This window comes from Bufo bufo, chromosome 9, assembly GCF_905171765.1.
Source record: "Bufo bufo chromosome 9, aBufBuf1.1, whole genome shotgun sequence".
Classification (NCBI taxonomy): Eukaryota; Metazoa; Chordata; class Amphibia; order Anura; family Bufonidae; genus Bufo; species Bufo bufo.
In genome coordinates, this window is record NC_053397.1 from 143,319,939 (window position 1) to 143,342,689 (window position 22,751).

The window sequence follows — 22,751 nt, forward strand, 5'->3', positions numbered from 1 at the left end:
AGTTCTATCATAAGTCTAAGGCAGGGGTGGGGAACCTTTTTTCTGCCAAGGGCCATTTGGATTTTTGTAACATCATTCGGGGGCCATACAAAATGATCAACTTAAAAATTAGCCTGTTATTATTTGGTCAAACATTTTTTTTGTATAATCTTTATTTATATACTCAATTTTTACAAATAAAGAACAGCACCCTGCATCACTGGACCCCTTTACATTACACAGCACCCTGCATCACTGGACCCCTTTACATTACACAGCGCCCTGCATCACTGGACCCCTTTACATTACACAGCACCCTGCATCACTGGACCCCTTTACATTACACAGCGCCCTGCATCACTGGACCCTTTACAATAGACAGCACCCTGCATCACTGGACCCCTTTACATTACACAGCACCCTGTACCTCTGGACCCCTTTACATTACACAGCGCCCTGCATCACTGGACCCTTTACAATACACAGCACCCTGCATCACTGGACCCCTTTACATTACACAGCACCCTGTACCTCTGGACCCCTTTACATTACACAGCGCCCTGCATCACTGGACCCTTTACAATACACAGCTCCCTGCATCACTGGACCCCTTTACATTACACAGCACCCTGCACTGTGCAGGACATTAATACATGAGTTACCATGACCATTGACCGGAGCAGGACATTTACCTAGGGTTGCCACCTGTACGGGATTGACCCGGACTGTACAGGGTTTGAATCATGTGTCCGGGTCTCCTTCCGCCTTCAACCCGGACACATGATTCAAACTGTACTGTGGCTTAGCTGGTGGAGGAACACTAGTAGTTAAAGTTGGTAGGGGAAAGTTCTTATCCTTATACAGCAGTTCGGACAATTTAATCTGAGCCCCAATGTCCTCTTCTATACAAATACACTGAGTAATGTAATTGCCGGGATCAGCAGCACAAGGATTACTCTGCAGGGACTATTTGATGGTTTTCGGGCTCAGGCGGAGTAATCCTTGTGCAGAGGTTCTCAGTAATTACATTACTCAGCCAGGGTATCTGTATAGAAGAGGACGTGGGGAGATTAGATTGTCGGGACTCAGAACTGCTGAATAAAGATAAGAACTTTCCCCTAATGACATTGTGATTTTTTTTTAATATGCAGCATGGGGGGAGGGGGTAAATGTCCTGCACTGGTCATGGTAACTTATGTATTAATGTCCTGTGCACTGTGCAGGACATTTACCCCCCTCCCCCCGCCGCTATGCTGCATATTAAAAAAATTTGCTGTATTTCATGATGCTGTCTGGCTGCCTTACTTGCTGCTGGAAATGGTTCCTCGTCGGTGGCGCTGGCTCGTCCTCTCTATGCTCCTCCCATCAGTGTCATCCCAGCCAGCATGAATGGTGATCCCCGCCCGGCGGCGCGACGTCACTCACGGCGGGCGGGGCTGTAAACCTAGGGAAGCATCTTAGCTGCAGTGCAATAGCTGGAGGCTGGCGCCGGCTAACAGGGGAGTGCCGCAGGAGCAGAGTAAATGCTATTGGCTGGCGCCGGCTAACAGGGGCGGGCCGCAGGAGCAGAGTAAATGTATTGCTAAACACACGGACAATGAGTGAATGATCGCCATGATCATCCATTCATTGTCAGTGTGTTTAGCAATACATTTACTCCGCTCCATAGTGACAATCGGCGGCGGTGTTTTACAATCGCATGGGGGGCCGGATTGAATGACTTCGCGGGCCGCAAGCGGCCCGCGGGCCGCAGGTTCCCCACCCCTGGTCTAAGGGCTCGTTTTTTTACATTCCGTATACGGGCCGTATTTGGCGTTCCTTACACGGTCCGTATACGGAACCTTTCATTTTAATGGGTCCGCAAAAGATGCGCACAGCACTCTGTGTGCTGTCCGCATCCGTTGCTCCATTCTGTGGCCCCGCAAAAATTGAGGCATGTCCTATTCTTGTCTGTTTTGCTGACAAGAAAAGGCATTTCTATAATGGGCCTTCTGTTCTGTTCCGCAAATTGCCCTAAGAGGTCTAGTACTAAGGAGAAATATCACAATGATAAAGTACAAAAAGGAAGACAGTGTAAAACAAAACATGCGGTGTTGTTTTCAGCCATAGCAACGTGCCCCTGCGCATTGGGATGTGCTGACTGACCCCCTTTTTCTTTGCAAAAAGGAAGATAGTGTATTGCACTTATCATCCACATGGGATCCACAACAGTCCCACAGAATTGTAAAAGCTGCATTCAGCCTGTGTTCGCTGAGGCTTTGAGGGAGCGTTCATTGGTGTCCAACCATTGTGCTTCAAATATGCAGACTTCTCCATGTGCCACAACTCGCAGCTTAGGCCTCTTTCACACTTGCGTTGTCCGGATCCGGCGTGTACTCCACTTGCCGGAATTACACGCCGGATCCGGAAAAACGCAAGTGTACTGAAAGCATTTGAAGACGGAACCGTCTTCAAAATGCGTTCAGTGTTACTATGGCACCCAGGACGCTATTAAAGTCCTGGTTGCCATAGTAGGAGCAGGGAGCAGGGGAGCGGTATACTTACAGTCCGTGCGGCTCCCCGGGCGCTCCAGAATGACGTCAGAGCGCCCCATGCGCATGGATGACGTGATCCATGTGATCACATGATCCATGCGCTTGGGGCGCCCTGACGTCACTCTGGAGCGCCCGGGGAGCCGCACGGAAGGTAAGTACACTGCTCCCCCGCTCCCCGCTACACTTTACCATGGCTGCCAGGACTTTAGCGTCTTGGCAGCCATGGTAACCATTCAGAAAAAGCTAAATGTCGGCTCCGGCAATGCGCCGAAACGACGTTTAGCTTAAGGCCGGATCCGGATTAATGCCTTTCAATGGGCATTAATTCCGGATCCGGCCTTGCGGCAAGTGTTCTGGATTTTTGGCCGGAGCAAAAAGCGCAGCATGCTGCGGTATTTTCTCCGGCCAAAAAACGTTCCGTTCCGGAACTGAAGACATCCTGATGCATCCTGAACGGATTTCTCTCCATTCAGAATGCATTAGGATAATCCTGATCAGGAGTCTTCCGGCATAGAGCCCCGACGACGGAACTCTATGCCGGAAGAAAAGAACGCAAGTGTGAAAGAGCCCTTAGCCAGGTACATCATAGAATAGGGAATCTGTAGGTCCCGGAGAGGACGTTTCACATCTTGAAATTTCACTCTTCTGCGTTGAACCTCAGTGGAAAAGTCCGGAAAGATAGAGACTTTATTTCCGTTAATTAAAGGGGTTCTGCAGTTTTTTTAAACTGATGATCTATCCTCTGAAAAGATCATCAGCATCTGATCGGCGGGGGTCTGTTTGAGAAGCTCTGTTCATTTGAATGGAGCTTAGCCTCACCCAGGCCATTGATACTAGTCATGACGTCACTGGGTTTGCGGTAAACAGCGAGAAGTAGGGTTGTTGCGGGTATCGAAATTTCGATACCCAATCGATACTTTTGTCCCAGTAAATTTAAAAAAAATTTGATACTGGGCTGCGCTGCTGCGCAGTCTAGTATATCTGAACATGAGCGCGCGTTGGTTCCCTCAGCAGCACAGGGGAGAAGGAAGCAGTCTTTACCTCCCCCCTGAGATGCTGCTGCCACCGATGAGGAGAGGGGGGCGGGCGCACTGCGCCATAAAGGATAGGACTTTTCCTGGGTCCAGACTTAGTTAAGTATTAGGCTACACAGAGCAGCGCCCAGAGATGTCCAAGCACTTACTATTATTCCTGGGCGCTGCTCCGTTCGCCCGTTGTGCCCCATTACTGTCTCCTGCTCCATATGCTAATTACTATCAGAGCAATGGAGAGGAGACCTCAGCTTCTCTAGTGGACGTTTCTTCTCCCTGCGCTGCGATTGGAAAGCGCTACAGCCAGGGAGAAGGAACGCCCACTAGAGAAGCTGATGTCTCCTCCCCATTGCTCCGATAGTAACTAGCATATGGAGCACGAGACCGTAATAGGGCACAGCGGACGAACGGAGCGGCGACCAGGAATAATAGTAAGTGCTGCGACATCTCTCGGCGCCGCTCTGTGTAGCCTTGTACTTAAGGTCCGGACCCATATAAGGTAGTCTTTAACACAATACAGGAGGCAGGTGCCGGCAGCAGAATCGCATAGCCGGCACGCTGCCTCTGACAGGGAGCTGCGATCAGCGGCAGTTAACCCCTCAGGTGTGGCATCTGAGGGGTTAACTGCCGCTGATCTTCTGCCAGTACCCGCCTCCTGTATTAAGGGGTTATTATCATTGGTGGCGCAGTGCGCCCCCCCTCAACCCCCCACCCCATTAAAATCATTGGTGGCACACTGCGCCAGCCCGTCTCAACCCCACAGGATTAAAATCATTGGTGGCAATGGCCACAGGGTCCCCTACTCTTCATGGGTGGCAGTGGCAGCTTCTGATCAGAGCCCCAGCAGTGTGATCCTGGGGCTCCGATCGGTTACCATGGCAGCCAGGACGCTACTGAAGCCCTGGCTGCCATAGACTGCTCACTGCTGCTATGTACTATGTACAGGGCAGCAGGGACAGTGTGAGGTCCTATTCACCCTAATAGAGATCTATCAGGGTAAATAAGACAAGGGATTAAAAGATCCCAGGTTCTAGCCCCCAAGGGGGGAAATAGTTATTAAATAAAAAGTGTAAAAAGAAAAAAAAAAGTAAAAAACCCCCCACCAAAATATTAAGTATAAATGACCCCCTTTCCTAATTTCACATATAACATATATAAACAATAAACAAACATCACCACGTCAGAAAAGTCCAAATTATTAAAATAAAAAAATCTATGCGGTGAAAGCCAGAACAGAAAAAAAAAAAAAAACATGCGCGATTTGCCATTTTTTAACCTCCTCAGGACCGCCGTACGCAGGATTGCGTCTTTGCCGGCGCGTCCTCTCGCGAGACGCGAGATTTCCTGTGAACGCGCGCTCACAGGAACGGAAGGTAAGAGAGTTGATCTCCAGCCTGCCAGCGGCGATCGTTCGCTGGCAGGCTGGAGATGTGTTTTTTTTAACCCCTAACAGGTATATTAGACGCTGTTTTGATAACAGCGTCTAATATACCTGCTACCTGGTCCTCTGGTGGTCCCATTTGTTTGGATCGACCACCAGAGGACACAGGTAGCTCAGTAAAGTAGCACCAAGCACCACTACACTACACTACACCCCCCCCCCCCCCCGTCACTTATTAACCCCTTATTAGCCCCTGATCACCCCTGATCACCCCATATAGACTCCCTGATCACCCCCCTGTCATTGATCAACCCCCTGTAAAGCTCCATTCAGACGTCCGCATGATTTTTACGGATCCACTGATAGATGGATCGGATCCGCAAAACGCATCCGGACGTCTGAATGAAGCCTTACAGGGGCATGATCAATGACTGTGGTTATCACCCCATATAGACTCCCTGATCACCCCCCTGTCATTGATTACCCCCCTGTAAAGCTCCATTCAGATGTCCGCATGATTTTTACGGATCCACTGATAGATGGATCGGATCCGCAAAATCCCCTGTCATTGATCACCCCCCTGTCATTGATCACCCCCCCTGTCATTGATCACCCTCTGTAAGGCTCCATTCAGACATTTTTTTGGCCCAAGTTAGCGGAAATTATTATTTTTTTTCTTACAAAGTCTCATATTCCACTAACTTGTGTCAAAAAATAAAATCTCACATGAACTCACCATACCCCTCACGGAATCTATATGCGTAAAATTTTTTAGACATTTATATTCCAGACTTCTTCTCACGCTTTAGGGCCCCTAGAATGCCAGGGCAGTATAAATACCCCACATGTGACCCCATTTCGGAAAGAAGACACCCCCAGGTATTCCGTGAGGGGCATATTGAGTCCATGAAAGATTGAAATTTTTGTCCCAAGTTAGCGGAACGGGAGACTTTGTGAGAAAAAAATTAAAAATATCAATTTCCGCTAACTTGTGCCAAAAAAAAAAAATTTCTATGAACTCGCCATGCCCCTCATTGAATACCTTGGGGTGTCTTCTTTCCAAAATGGGGTCACATGTGGGGTATTTATACTGCCCTGGCATTCTAGGGGCCCCAAAGCGTGAGAAGAAGTCTGGTATCCAAATGTCTAAAAATGCCCTCCTAAAAGGAATTTGGGCACCTTTGCGCATCTAGGCTGCAAAAAAGTGTCACACATCTGGTATCGCCGTATTCAGGAGAAGTTGGGGAATGTGTTTTGGGGTGTCATTTTACATATACCCATGCTGGGTGAGATAAATATCTTGGTCAAATGCCAACTTTGTATAAAAAAAATGGGAAAAGTTGTCTTTTGCCAAGATATTTCTCTCACCCAGCAAGGGTATATGTAAAATGACACCCCAAAACACATTCCCCAACTTCTCCTGAATACGGCGATACCACATGTGTAACACTTTTTTGCAGCCTAGGTGGGCAAAGGGGCCCATATTCCAAAGAGCACCTTTAGGATTTCACAGGTCATTTACCTACTTACCACACATTAGGGCCCCTGAAAAATGCCAGGGCAGTATAACTACCCCACAAGTGACCCCATTTTGGAAAGAAGACACCCCAAGGTATTCCGTGAGGGGCATGGCGAGTTCCTAGAATTTTTTTTTTTTGTCACAAGTTAGTGGAAAATGCATTTATTTTTTCATACAAAGTCTCATTTTCCACTAACTTGTGACAAAAAATAAAAAATTCTAGGAACTTGCCATGCCCCTCACGGAATACCTTGGGGTGTCTTCTTTCCTCAACTTCTCCTGAATACAGAGATACCAGATGTGTGACACTTTTTTGCAGCCTAGGTGGGCAAAGGGGCCCATATTCCAAAGAGCACCTTTCGGATTTCACTCGTCATTTTTTACAGAATTTGATTTCAAACTCCTTACCACACATTTGGGCCCCTAGAATGCCAGGGCAGTATAACTACCCCACAAGTGACCCCATTTTGGAAAGAAGAGACCCCAAGGTATTCGCTGATGGGCATAGTGAGTTCATAGAACTTTTTATTTTTTGTCACAAGTTAGTGGAATATGAGACTTTGTAAGAAAAAAAATAAATAAAAAAAATAAAATCATTTTCCGCTAACTTGTGACAAAAAATAAAAAGTTCTATGAACTCACTATGCCCATCAGCGAATACCTTAGGGTGTGTACTTTCCGAAATGGGGTCATTTGTGGGGTATTTGTACTGTCTGGGCATTGTAGAACCTCAGGAAACATGACAGGTGCTCAGAAAGTCAGAGCTGCTTCAAAAAGCGGAAATTCACATTTTTGTACCATAGTTTGTAAACGCTATAACTTTTACCCAAACCATTTTTTTTTAACCCAAACATTTTTTTTTTTATCAAAGACATGTAGAACAATAAATTTAGAGCAAAATTTCTATATCGATCTCGTTTTTTTTGCAAAATTTTACAACTGAAAGTGAAAAATTTCATTTCTTTGCAAAAAAAATCGTTAAATTTCGATTAATAACAAAAAAAGTAAAAATGTCAGCAGCAATGAAATACCACCAAATGAAAGCTCTATTAGGGAGAAGAAAAGGAGGTAAAATTCATTTTGGTGGTAAGTTGCATGATCGAGCAATAAACGGTGAAAGTAGTGTAGGTCAGAAGTGTAAAAAGTGGCCTGGTCTTTCAGGGTGTTTAAGCACTGGGGGCTGAGGTGGTTAAAATGCGGAATGCACGTGGCTTTTTTGGTTTATTTCTGTGTGTGGTATCGAGTATCGCAATACTTTTTTATGGTATCGAAATCTAATCAAAAATTTGGTATCGCAACAACTCTAGCGAGAATGCCACGGCACTACTACCAGTGCCACTGCCTTCTCAAACAGCTGATTGGCAGGGGTCCTGGGTGTCGGACCCCCGCCGATCAGATGCTGATGATCTATCCAGAGGATAGATCATCAGTTTAAAAAAACTGCAGAACCCCTTTAATAAATCAGGATAGTCTCTTGCCTTTTTGAGAATAATGTCCCTGAAGTGCAGCAGCTTCATCAGTACTGGACGAGGGGAGGACCCTAGTGGCGGAGCGCATAATGGCACCCCAAGTGCTCTTTCAATGGCAAACATACCAAAGTCCTTGCCAAATTTAGTGGTCAGCCAATCTTCAAAAAACATCACTGGATCAGGTCCCTCAGCCTTTTCAGGGACCCCAATCAGCTGGAGGTTATTCCTGCGCGACCTATTTTCTGACAACTTACATTCCTATCCTATTAAAGGTTATATAGACTGCATTACAGAATTGTGATATATGTGATTACAGGTTCTTTACATCAAGCATTATGTGGGTAGCACATATAGGTGCTTAAAAATCAGAATTCTGGACATATCTAGACATGAAAGCCACAACTTTTCTGGGGCGTTATAGGAACTGCAGGGAATGTCATGCAGGTAATCTTGCTTCCTTTAGAGCAGGGATACCCAAGCTACAGCCCTCCAGCTGTTGCAAAACTACAAATCCCAGCATACCCAGACAGCCAACAGCTATCAACCTACCACAGGGCATGATGGGAATTGTAGCTTTACAACAGCTGGAGGGCTGCAGGTTGAGCATCCCTGCTTTAGAGTCTATGGCACAGAAAAGGTTAGAACTCCCCCTAGAGGTGGAAATATTAAATGACGTCTGTTAGATTGGGAAACATTCTAGATAATTACCTTGAATAATGATTCCCAGCAGGACTTTAAATTTTAATAAAAATCTAATGTTTCACTATTAATGTCATTGAATATCTACACATGTCCAGCGAATGTTCAATTTTGGCCTTTTTTTTATGTAACTATTTCTCTTTGCACTGATTTACAGCAGATTTAGTTAGTGCAGGGTTTTGTTTTATTTTTTTAAGAGAGGGGAACATGAATGTTATTTTATGATATTATTAAGACAATTTTGTTTGGTCGAAACACGCAAGTTTTTTTATGTAGTTTTTACTTGAAGATATGAAATAACGCAATTGATTTTAATCATCATGTGGGATCTATGTAAGATTATTCAAGCTTTGATATGCTTAGTAATTCTCCCTTAAGTGAGAGCGCTGGTTTTCCCTTTGGACTTGGTATAGAAAGATTACAGGGCCTGACTATTTCTCAATAATGATGCCACGAAGGGTCAGCCCTACCAGGCATAATTCCTGATTTAAAGGTGTTCATCATGCTGACAGGTCCTCTTTAATACAGATCAACAGTGACTACATTTGTTAAAAGCATAAGGGCATATTCATTAGTCAAAATACTGATTTGATGTACAGCTTAGGCTACTTTCAAACTAGCGTTTTTATGCAGATCCATCATGGATCTGCAAAAACGCTTCCGTTACAATAATCATGAACGGATCCAGTTATATTATGTCTTAAATAGCCATGATGGATCAGTCATGAACACCATTGAAAGTCAATGGGGGACAGATCCGCCCCCATCGACTTACATTGTATGTCAAATCGGATCCATCTTGCTCTGCACCACATTGTGGACAGAAAGACGCTGCTTGCAGTGTTATTCTGTCTGCAATGGGAGCGCAACCAAATGAAACGGAATGTATTCTGGTGCACTCCGTTCCTTTCAGTTTTGTCCCCATTGACAATGAATAGGGACAAAATGGAAGCGTTTTCATCCACTATTGAGATCCTATGACGGATCTCAATAGCGGAATTGAAAACGCTGGTGTGAAAGTAGCCTTACTGATACTTACCTTAGAATGTGTTGGAATGTCAAAATTCATAACAACATCCACATGTGGAATATCAAGCCCTCGACTTGCAACATCAGTGGCCAGGAGAATTGAACGGGATTTTGCCTTAAACTTGTTCAGAGAACCAAGCCTTTTATTCTGCAGGTAAAAGAGAATAAAAACTAGATAACCAAATAACTATCCGCCCGAGTTTCACTAAAGTCAAGAAACTTCTTTGGCAACTGGTACTACAACTTTGACTTAGAGTTTTTTTTCTTCACATCACTTATATGTAATTCATAAGGGTTAAATCACTAAAATACATTTAAAAGAAAAACAGGCTTAAAAAGGGTTTTCAAGGATTTTTATGCTGACAACCTATCCTGTGGATAGGTCATCAGTATCTGATCGGTAGGGGTCAGACACCCGCCGATCACCTGTTTTGAGAGCTACTGCCTTCTCCATTGCTCACCAAGCACAGTGCCGTACATAGTATAGCAACTGTGCTTGTTATTGCACTAAGCCCCATTCACTTTAAAGGGTTTCTGTCACCTGAAAAATAGGTATTAAGTTGGCGGACATTAGCGGTGTGCTAATGCCAGCTGAACATAACTATTAGTGCCATCTCACTGCCTGAAGCCTTTATTGAGAAAAACAAACTTTTATAATATGCTAATCAGCGTCTAGGAGCCGGGGGGGGGGGGGGGGGAGGGGGTGGTGAACCTGCTCCTAGAGGCTCAGTTTGCCCACCTCTTTTCAAGTCAGTCTTCTCTTAATTGACAGGGCCAGGGCAGCGCTGCTCTCCTCCCGCCGGCTGTGTCTACTAAGAAAATCTGTGAGGGAAGGACGTTCTCCGGCAGCCAGCTTCCTCACTGTGACGTATTCAGCACAGGCGCAGTGAGGAAGCCAGCAGCCGCCGAGCATCCTTCCCTCACTTCTTAGGAAACACGGTCAGCGGGAGGAGAGCAGCGCTGCCTGGCCCTGTCAATTAAGAGAAGGGCGTGAAAAGAGGTGGGCAAACGGAGCCTCTAGGAGCAGCTATAAGCAATGCGCCGCACAGACCTTTCACTTACCAGTAAGAGGAGCGACCGGCCAGCCACAGACAGCGCAGGTAAGTATAATGCTTCTAAAATTGCTAAGTAACCATGGCAGCCAGGACTGCAGTAGCGTCCTGGTTGCCATGGTAACCGATCTGAGCCCCAGCGATTAAACTGGGACTCCGATCGGAACTCTCCGCTGCCACCAATGATTGGGGGGGGGGGGGGGGGGGGGTGATTTTAATTGGGGGGGGGGGGGGGAGAGATGGGAGGCCGCACTGGCCACCAATGAATTTAATACTGGGGAGGGAGGGGGGGCCGCACTGGCCACCAATGAATTTAAAACTGGGGCTGGAGGGGGGTCTGCCCCCTGCTGCCTGGCAGCACCTGATCTCTTACAGGGGGCTGTGATCCGCACAATTAACCCCTCAGGTGCAGCACCTGGGGAGTTAATTGTGCGGATCACAGCCCCCTGTAAGAGATCAGGTGCTGCCAGGCAGCAGGGGGCAGTTATGTACACAGTTCTTAGTATATTCTAACTTGAAGCGTCCCCATCACCATGGGAACGCCTCTGTGTTAGAATATACTGTCGGATCTGAGTTTTCACGATGTGAAAACTCAGATCTGAAAGAGCTGGTATGCAGACGGATCCGTTCTGAACGGATGCAAGCGTTTGCATTATAGGAGCGGATCAGTCTGTGCAGATAGTGTGAAAAGTAGCCTTAACTGTAGTAAAGTGATCTGTACAGACCAAGAAGTGACGCCAATTATTAGACATAGTGGCCAGTGCAAAAACTACCGGATATTTTGTTTTAGTTCAAATATAAAAAGTTACATGGAAAATTAAAAATATAATTTTTTTTTTTTAAATCTGCTAAACATAAAAACATTATTTAAACAGCAGGTCATTTTCTGATGACACATTCCCTTAAAATGAAGCGGTGGTCACATATGCACACTAATGCTAAAATCATTTCCAGAGGGCTGCACGTGACTGTCTCTATCCATCCCATAGACCGTGAATGGAGCAGTAGGGCACATGCATGACCACAGCTTCATTAAACTGGAGACACAGGACCCAAGTTCATGTGACTGATGCAGGGCCTAGTAGCGAGACCCCCAACAACGAACCATTATCACCTCTGCTGTGGATAAGTGATAACTTGCTATGGTAGAACCGACTACTATATATCGTTTGTTTACTTAAGTTAAAAAATAATAAAAATTTCAGTTCTCATGCAGAGGTGTCCCTCATAATACATCCTGGATGTGAAGTCTGTGGTTTCAGGATTTTACTGCCTTCAATAACACTCATGCTAAAGTTATAATGTGATCTCCTCTCGCCTACACTAACGGACACTTGAGCTGCTTGTGTGTGATCTCCACCCCTTCCATATACTCATCAATGCAAATGTGTACATTGTTTTAAATTAAATGGTTTGTTTGGTTTCCGAAACTGATGGCCTATTCTTGGGATAGGTCATCAATATAATATTGGCATCTAATTACAGCTTCTGCATCCCATTGGAACTGAAAAAATATATATTTTTAGCCCACAATTAGTAGGTTGTGCTATACATAGTGTCCTGAGAATATACTAATATGTTCTAATTTTAATCAGCAGTGAGCTGTTCTCTTATTCCCCTTTCTGCAGTTCTGGTGATGAAAGACCAGGAGACATCAAGTTCACGGTCCTTCTCCTCGGGCATGTCATAGGAGCCACAGCAGTATAATATGTAAATATGATTTTTAAGGGACTAGTAAGACTGGAATTCAATCATTTTGCCTATTTTTTCCATCTAAAAGGGCATGCCAGCTAAATGTTCTACATATCTGGCAGCTCTCTGAAATTGTTATGAACCTTTATTTATTAATTTTTTTGCAATCTTACCTGACTCATTTGGCCATGCAGGGGAATGGCAGTGAATCCAAGATTACGCAGCAAGAGAGCAACACGCTGCGTATTGTTACATGTGCTGCAGAAGATCATGAAAGAATTCCCTGCTAGTTCATTCAAGATGTACACAAGATAGCTGTCCTAGAGATAAATCACAAAGAATTACAGATCACGCGAAAGCACACTTGAAAACGTAGTAAAATCCTCCTGCACATGACCGTATCGAATCTGCAGTCCGCAAATCACAGATCCGCAAAACACAGATACCAGCCATGTGCATCCTGCATTTTCCCTTCCGATATGTTAAAAATATCAATTCTTGTCTGTAAAACAGACAAGAATAGGACATATTCTTTTATTTTATTTTATTTTTTTTGCAGGGCCACAGAATGACAATATGGATGCAGACTGCACACTGCGAGTTCACATCCTTTGCAGCCCCACTGAAATAAATGGGCCCGCATCTTCGGCCCCAAAACTACAGTCATGTGCCTGAGGCCTGACATTTCTGATAATCTGCCCATATAAATGTGCCAGAGATAGCCTGGTTTGCATCTCTAACCATGACAAATGGGGCAAGATTATTGGGCAGCAAATATCCCTGTGTAAACATGTAATCATCAACAGAATTAAATGGAGGAACAATCGCGGTAGCAATCATTCCTCCCCATTCACTTTGCATCGTTCTGTGGAATAGGTCGGCGTAAAGGAGTGCAAATTGATGCGTTTACAGTCCATCAGGCAGTCTAATAGGCCCTTAGGATACTTTTTGGATTTATGCCAGTTAACAAGCGCAGAAACAATACCTTGAACTTTGAAGGGATGAAAATATAATACTGCTGCAGCTTTTCTACTGTTTGATACTTCGAGGACACTGCACATTTCACCGGGTCTCTTAAAGCAGCACGTTGAAGTTTTTGCACCTGAGTAAACAAGAAGAAACGATTTGTGAATTGAACACATGTTGAACTAAAGACGTATTATGCCTGAATATTACATGGTAAACACATAGTATTATTTATTTGCATTGTAACAATGGCCAACATGTCAATGTACAGCTATAAAGTGGCATCAATCAGATGTGTGTATATATGTGTATATATATATATATATATATATACATACATATACATATACATATACACACACACATATATATATATATATATATTATGTGTATATATATATATATATATATATATATATATATATATATATATATATATATAATGTATGTGTGTGTATATATATATATATAAAATGTATGTGTGTGTATATATATATATATATATATATATGAGTATTACACTCACCGGTAATCCGGTTTCCTGGAAGTCTCCATGACAGCACAAACTGAGATTGCCTTCCTCTGATAGGACAGGAAAAAGCACACAGAGGGGTTAAAACCCCACCCCCACCCCTCATCGCCAGTGTATTATAACAGGACTAGGACAAGGGGTAGAACATAAAGCTAGCCAAATAGTCTATTGACAGAGAAAAAAACAAGGGCGGGACAAAGTTGTGCTGTCATGGAGACTTCCAGGAAACCGGATTACCGGTGAGTGTAATACTCATTTCCCCAGTCGTCTCCATGACAGCACAAACTGAGAACTAACAAAGTAACTTAGGGGGGGACTACAGCACCTAGGACTTTACGTCCAAAGGCCAAGTCCTCGTCAGCAAACACATCCACCCTATAATGCTTGGTGAAGGTGTGGGCCCTCTTCCAGGTAGCTGCCCTGCAGATCTGTTCTAACGAAGCAGAGGCTCTCTCAGCCCAAGAAGTGGAGACCGATCTAACCGAGTGGGCTCTAAGGGATGTAGGAGCCTCCTTGCCAGAAGCTCTATAGGCCTCAGAAATGGTGCATCTAATCCAGCGGGATATAGAGCTCTTAGCTGCCTTCTTACCCTTATTTGGACCTGCAAATTGGATAAATAAATTTTTATCGATACGCCATTCCTCCGTGGCGTGCAAATAATGAAGAACTGAACGCCTAACGTCTAAATTGTGGAATCTAGATTCCTGCTCGTCTTTAGGGTTAGGAAAAAAAGACGGGATAACTATATCTTGCGACCTATGAAAGGAGGAGACCACCTTAGGGAGAAAACAGGGGTCTAATTTGAAAATGAGCTTGTCGTCTAGCACCTTGAGGAAGGGTTCCTGTATGGACAGGGCCTGGAGCTCGCAAACCCTCCTTGCGGAGGATATGGCCACTAGGAAGATGGTTTTCAGAGTGAGCCACTTAATAGATAGGGAGAGCAGAGGCTCAAACGGAACATCTGACAGCCCTAAAAGGACAGTGTTGAGGTTCCATGGTGCGACCATATTCCTGACTCTGGGTTTTAGTCGATCTGCCGCTTTCAGGAATCTTGCTACCCAGGGGACCTCATAGAGGCTGGTATTATAGAGGGCCCCCAAGGCAGACACCTGAACTCGCAATGTGTTAGGAGCAAGACCCAAATCCAGCCCATCCTGGAGGAATTCCAGGATAAGCGGGATATTAGGGGTGGACTGGTTGAACCTGACTCCTCCCCAGGAGGCGAACTTCCTCCAAACCTTGAGGTACGCTTTGGAGGTGTTAGACTTCCTACTGAGTAAGAGGGTCTTAACTACTCTCTCAGAGAGCCCTAGCCCTAGCAAGAGGGATTGCTCAGAATCCAAGCGGACAGCTTGAGGAGGTTGGTATTGGGGTGCGGTATGGGACCCTGGGTTAGAAGACCCTCCTCCGGCCGGAAACGAATGGGATCTTCCGGGCTGAGGGACCTGAGGAGCCCGAACCAGCTTCTCCTGGGCCAGAATGGGACCACCAGAATCAGTCTGCACCTTTCGGACTGAAACTTTTGGAGCACTCTTGGGATTACTGGTATCGGGGGAAAAGCGTAGACAAGGCCAGTCGTCCAGCTCTGGGTAAAAGCGTCTATTGCCACACATGGGTCTCTCCGATTGAGGGAGAAGAAATTCTGAACCTTGCGATTCTTTGCTGATGCGAACAGGTCTAGGATGGGATTCCCCCAACGGTCCCGAATTTGTTGGAAAGCGATCTGGGACAAAGACCACTCGCCTGGATCCAGACTTTGCCGACTGAGGTAATCCGCCTGGAGATTCAGGAATCCCTTTAGATGTACTGCCGCAAGGGATTGTAGATTCTTTTCTGCCCAAAGGAAGATTCGGTCTGAGAGCCTCTGGAGATGACCGTGTCTTGTTCCTCCTTTGTGCTGGATAAAAGCCACCGCTGTAGAATTGTCCGAATGGACCAGAACGTGGCGATTTTTGGCCTGTATTTGGATGGACCTGAGGCCTTCCCACACCGCACGGAGCTCTCTGTAGTTGGAGGACATCTCTCTCTGGTCCTCGGACCAAATCCCCTGGAAAGTCTCCGAAGCCGTGAGGGCCCCCCAGCCCCAAGAGCTGGCGTCCGTCGTGAGGGAAAACACACTTTCCTGCCTCCATGGAACTCCCGATTCCAGGTTCTTTGCCTTGAGCCACCAGCCCAGTGAAGCCTTTACCTCCCGGGACACTGACAGCCCCTGGTCCAGGGATGATCGATACCCGTTCCATTGCTTTAGAACCAGCTTCTGTAAAGGCCTCGTATGGAATTGGGCCCAGGCTACCGCGGGGATGCAGGAGGTGAGATGGCCCAGCATTTCCATGCCCTGCCTTATTGAGCAACGGGACTGTTTGGTGAAGTGGAGGACCCTTGACCTCAGCTTCTGTACCTTTAGCGGAGGGAGAAAAGATTTTTGAAGAACTGAATCCAAGAGAATACCCAGGAATACCTTCCAATGGTCTGGGAACATGTCGGACTTCTCCCGGTTGATCAAAATGTAATAAAATTAAACAAAAAATTCACACACATTCCAAAATGGTGTGAATAAAAAATACAGATCATTTTTGCTCATTGTCATCAGGAAAAAATTGTAAAAAGTGTGGCAGCTTTTCAGACAGGTGTAATATGGAGGCTTTTTTGACTATACTATGCATGCAACAGCTAGGCCTCCCACTGTTCATGAGAAGCAACGTTATGGCACTCTAACTCCTTTTCTAATGAACCACAGAAGGTTCAGGTGTTGTGTCCATAATACAGGAGCATTATACCAGTCTGAAAGAGACCTTAGTAAACCTATTACATGAGACTTAGGCATTATTAAATAAGATTCCAGTTTGTATAGAGGAGTAGAAAATGACATACCTATATAATTCCCAAGATTTATATGCAAGTACAGTGAATATAGGCATGGTGGTATATATGAACTCGCACCTTACAACTTTTTGTAGACAATGTTTGGCTTTCTTCTTTATTTTATGCACTTCTATAGCTTTACAGGCATTAGCATCAACGGTCCCCAGTGGGACTCACAATCTAAGGTCCCTATCAGTATGTCTTTGGAGTGTGGGAGGAAACTGGAAGACCTGGAGAAAACAGACACAAACACGGCGAGAACATACAAACTCCATGCAGATGTTGTCCTTGGTCGAATTCACCTAGGACTCCAGCGCTGCAAGGCACCAGTGCTAACCACTGAGCCACCGTGCCGCCCTAAATTAAATACTTAGTAAAGATAATCTTTTCTTTTAAATTTTATTTTTAATGTTTAACACTTTCAGGCCTGGAGTTTTTATTTTTTTTGCGTTTTCATTCTGCGCCTTCCCAGAGCCATATGAGGGCTTGTTTTTTGTGGGACGAGTTGTACTTTCCAATGCCACCATTTGATATTGCATATGATGTAGTGGGAAGCGGGGGAAAAATTCCAAATGGGGTGAAATAATAAAAAAAAATAAAGCAATTCCACCACAGTTTTACAAGTTTTTATTTACGAAGTTCAATGTGCGATAGAACTCACCAGTTAATTTAATTCTACAGGTCAGTACGAATCCGGCGATACCTTATATGTATAGTTTTTCTTGCGTTTTGAAAGTGATCAAAAAAAAAATTACGTGGGAAAAAAAAAAATCGGTTTCTTTTTTTGTTGCCATATTTTGACCCCTATAACTTTTTTGTAATTAATGTGTACAGAGCTGTATGGGGGCTAGTTTTTTGCGGGGAGATCCGAACTTTTCATTGATACCATTCTGAGGTGTGTATGACTTTTTGATCACTTTTTATTAAAAAAATTTAAGAAAAGGAAGCTACCAAAAAAGGCGAATCGGCCATTTGGATGTTTTTTTCTCTTTTGCCGTTTGGGGAACATATTTTTATATTATGGGAACTATAACAACCAATCATCTGATTGCTATTATCATAGATTCCAATGCACTTGCATTGGAATCTATGATGATTTCACTACTTTCCCATGGAACCTTATTACAGGCAAGGGCTCCATATAAAAGTATGTCATATGGAGCCCTTGCCTGTAAGAGGGCTCCATAGGAAAGTAGTGAAATAGTCAGATTCCAATGCAAGTGCATTGGAATCTATGATGATAGCAATCAGATGATACTATTCAGCAGCTTCCTGTCATTCATAAAGACAGGGGATTCTGCATACACGCTCCAGCTCCTCCAATCGCCAAACGGGGGAGCCGGAGCACAACCGACAGCTTTCGGTTTTCAGCGCGCTCAGATGCCGTGGTCAGGATTGACCACGGCATCTGAGGGGTTAAATGTACGCGATCGGCATTACTGCTGGCTGCGGACATTAGCCATGGTTATCTGCTATAAGAAGCAGGCGGCCACCCGCAGCTATGGCGCCAGGAGCGGACACCATATTTAAACACACGCCCGATGACGTACATGTATGTCATCGGGCGTGAAGGGGTTAAAGTTAACAAGTAGTGGGATAATACAAGACATTATACAGGCAGGACAGTGTAATACAATATACATTGTATAGCTATCAAAAAAGCCATGAACATCAGCAGTCTTTGAGTAAGTATTGCAGTCCCGGATATGATGTGGAGTCTCAAAGGACGTGTACTCTTACAATCTGAGATGTGTCTTGGTTTGAAGTGTTTGTAATTGTCTTGTATTAGTAAACACAAGAACATGCATTAGTAGCTATATGATATGTATGGGGGATGGGGGTTGTGTAAATCCAAGATCTCTTTCTAATATTCACTGAGGTGTTATAAGTGATAATGGTATCATGATTGGTGAGTTTGTCTCATATGCCTCAATAGGTATCCATCTGAGTGTAAGTTTTCTTCAGATATGTGATTAAGGAAAGAGATTGAATTGAGATAGGTAACCCACAGGTTCCAAAGTGTCACAGATCTACTATGGGTACAGTATGTTGTGTAAACACGACAATCTCCTCAATACCATATATTTGGTTTACTTTATGTAAACACTGAGGTAATGTGGGGCAGGTAGACGTTCTCCACAAGGGGGGTGAGGCGTTTAGCAGCTGCTAACAGGAATGAAAGAAGGGATTTTCTTTGCACATTTTGTCGCTCTTCATTCCAACCCAAAAATATCAAGGTGGGTGAAGGTAGTGTACAGATGGACTTGGTAGTCTCTAAAACATATTTCCAGAATGGTGCCAATTTAGAGCATGACCACCAGATATGCAAGAACGTCCCTCTTTCTGAATTACACCTCCAACAAGTGTCAGGGACAGAGGGATACTTTCACACTCGCGTTTGGTGTGGATCCGTCATGGATCTGCACGAACGCATCCGTTCAGATAATACAACCAAATGCACCCATTCAGAACGGATCCATTTGTATTATCTTTAACATAGCCAAAACAGATCAGTCTTGAACACCATTGAAAGTCAATGGAGGACGGATCCGTTTTCTATTGTGCCATATTGTGTCAGAGAAAACTGATCCGTCCCCATTGACTTGCATTGTGTGTCAGGATGGATCCGTTTGGCTCAGTTTCGTCAGACGGACACCAAAATGCTGCAAGCAGAGTTTTGGTGTCCACCTCCAAAGCGGAATGGTGTCTGAACAAAGGCAAACTGATGCATTCTGAGCGGATCCTTTTCCATTCGAAATGCATTCGGGCAAAACTGATCAGTTTTGGACCGCTTGTGAGAGCCCTGAACGGATCTCACAAACGGAAACCAAAACGTCAGTGTGAAAGTAGCCTTAGTTTTAACTGGGGTTATGTACCAGCGGGACAGTATCTTGTATGAGTTTTCTTGTAGTTGTATACAAGATGGTCCGTGGGAGCATTTGGAAATGTTGGAGATTGCGGTGGGTGACAAGTTAAGCCCAAAGTCTCTTTCCCAGAGGCCTATATGTGCCCGCTTTACTGGTACCGACCTAATGAGAATAAGGTTATAGAGTTTTGATAGCACCTTGACAGGTGAGTTATGTCGTGCCATTAGAGTTTCGATTTGTGTCAGTTGTCTAGTAGAGTGGAGTGCCATTTTAAGTTTATTATATTCTAGGAAATTTAGTGGTTTCCCTGCCAGTAAGTTATGTCAGCCAGAGATTTAATGGTTTTGTTTTCCATTATGTTGTCTAGTGGTATGTCTATAGTATGTAATCGGTCTGGGTAAGGCCTCTTGCACGCGACCATATTTTCATTCTGTTTCCGTTCAGTTTTATTTGCAGACTGTACATGGAACCATTCATTTCAAAGGGTTAACAAAAAAAAAAAAAAAAAAAAAAAAAAAAAAAAAAAGGTACTCAGTGTGCATTCTGTTTCCGTATTTTCGTTCCGCAAAAAAATAGAACATGTCCTATCATTGTCCGCATTAGGGACAAGGATAGGAAAGTTCTATTAGGGGCCAGCTGTTCCGTTCTGCAAAATCCGGAATGCACACGGAAGTCAACCGTATTTTTTGTGGATCAGTTTTTTGGGGACCGCAAAATACATACAGTCGTGTGCAAGAGGCCTAATGAAGATGTTGTTGTGGAATGTACAGCTTCGGCAGGTCTCTTACTGTAGCTCACAGGGAGGGGGCAGATAGGAGGTTTGCTGCATGTACCTTCCATAGGTGTGCTACCCCGTGAGTTAGGGCATTTTGAAAAGTTATTATGTGTAAGTATTCAATTGGTGCTACTAGTAAGGTCTTAAGAGGTATTGGAGAGGAGAGTTCTTCTAGCGCTACATGTAATTTGTCTGTTGTGGGTCTATATGTATATATTATAGTGCCGGAAGGGGATGTATTTTGTAAACAAGTTTTCCCCTTGATGGTTTGTTAATATTTGGTCGGGCGGTACCTTGTCAATATATAAAGAATTATAATCCCTTATTGTGTCTGGTTTGATCTAATTCCCCCCAGACCTCCCCTTTGTGTCCCTTTCCCCCTTTGCTAATGTTTGTCAAATGTTATATCATATTATCCATCTAATGATAGACTCCGGTTGAAATAGTATACAGAATGGAATAATACATTATAAACATGGTACTTCCTGTTATTTAAACATCATGATAACTGCAAACTTACTGTACAGCCTCACAATCTTTTAAATCGCATGGTGGAACGCAATTTGCGCTCCAGAGTGACTTCCGGTTTTCGGGACAGCATTATATGCGTCACTTTCGGTTTTGTACATAATTTCCGGTCTGTGGAACGCATATGCTTTCCAAATCGGCGTTCACATGCTGTCTCAATGGGATTATCAACTGTGAGGTATCTTATGATCTTACAATGTGTCTTTCCTTAAATGTGGTATCACCTTGCTTATGGGGGATGCTAAATATACTAGGTAGATTATTTTGAATATCAATTTTCATCTATTTTGGGAACCAATTTGTTTGAGAGAAGAGGGACTAAATGGGGGTGGACACTTTATAAGGCGCTGATTTTGATCAAGATTTGGGGACACCGGTCATCTATTGCCTACATCTGGGCTTCTACTCCTGGAGGGTCTCGATTGAGGGACGCCAAATTTGAAAATCTCTATTATGAGACACTGCTGTTGGAGTATTGATCTCCACTTCCCCTGACGAACCAGTCAGAAGTTATACTGACTGGGGAAACGTAACGTTAGGATTTGTGTTTTTGTATATGTATGTGTTTTTCTAGTGTGTCTGTTATGTCATACATTTTTGGTCAATTAGGATAGGGTGATATAGGGAGAGCTAGTTTAGGCACGAGGACAGGGAACCTCTACCTTTAAGGGGTGTCCCTGGGCTGAGTCTGTTTAGGGTCACAAAGGTATTTTTGTAGGACAGGATTGTCTCTCTTACTATTGGATATTACAGTCTTGAGCTGTACTACTGCTATCACGACCTACAGACCACCATGATTATCACTAGTGCTAAATAATCATCTGAATGCTTCTTCCACCAGCACTAGATCTCCATCTAGCTATGGAGCACTACACCCATTGATATCTGAGCTAACCATCTTATTCCATTTTTACCGGTATTTCAGCAAACCGTGATTAACCAATTAAACCTGTTTATAGTGGTTCAACAATGTGTGAATAATCACGATATACATATCTAGTATCTCAGCTAACCGTGAATTATCACAGAACATGTATTATGTGAACCCACGCAAATAAGGTCATCAGTGAACTATAATATATTGTTTTCTATGTTTATTGGTTCTCAGCTGTGTCCCACACATAGAGTAACTCATGTGGGGGTAATCATAACCCTATGGATTGCTCACCAGTTCTGCATATACATCTATTGTAATATTGTATAGGTGTAACTGTAGTCACTTCTAATATACCTCTTTGCCATTGTATGACAGATTGTATTGTATGTCGACTTTCCTTGTATTTGTAGTCCGGCTGTAGGCCAGATTTTAATAGATTATTATTATTAAAAGGTATATTTTAATTGGGAAGGTGTTCCAGTATATAGTCAATTATTCTTCCCTTAGATATATTTACTGCTAAGCAGGTTCTTGATGTGGTACTGTTGTGGGTCTAGCCCAATGTATTACTCTAGAGAGGATTGCTGCTAAGTAGTATAAAAATAGGTCTGGTATGCCCAGTCCACCTAGTGCTTTGGGGAGTGTTAGTGTTGAGAAGCCTAATAGGATTTAGGTATCTTGATCGGCAGAATCTGGAACAGATAAATTAATTCGGGTAAGATGAGTCCTTTCAGTAAGTTTTTCCTTCCTATCCAGGATATGAAGGGAGCGGACCAGGATTCTATTTCGTGTAGAGTTATTTGTAGTAGTGGTAGGTAGTTGAGTTTGGTCAAATCTGACCAACGTGCGCTGAGTTTATTCCCCAAATACGTAATAAGGCTTTTTGGCCATTTAAATGGAAAATGGCTTTCCATAGCACTCTTGAGTTCATGAGAGATATTTATGCCTAGTGCCTCAGA

General features: G+C 44.0%; 1 protein-coding gene across 2 annotated transcripts in view; it reads right to left on the reverse strand.

Annotated features, from left to right (window-relative positions):
• DDX47 (DEAD-box helicase 47) overlaps positions 1-22,751 on the reverse strand; it is a 129,501-nt gene that overhangs the window by 41,418 nt on the left and 65,332 nt on the right. For both annotated transcript variants that reach the window (XM_040406568.1, XM_040406567.1), the window contains 3 exons: positions 13,371-13,487; positions 12,559-12,705; positions 9,652-9,789 (listed from right to left, as the gene is read on the reverse strand). In XM_040406568.1, the coding sequence (XP_040262502.1) occupies positions 9,652-9,789; positions 12,559-12,705; positions 13,371-13,487 (402 nt within the window). The remainder of the gene's footprint in view (positions 1-9,651; positions 9,790-12,558; positions 12,706-13,370; positions 13,488-22,751) is intronic.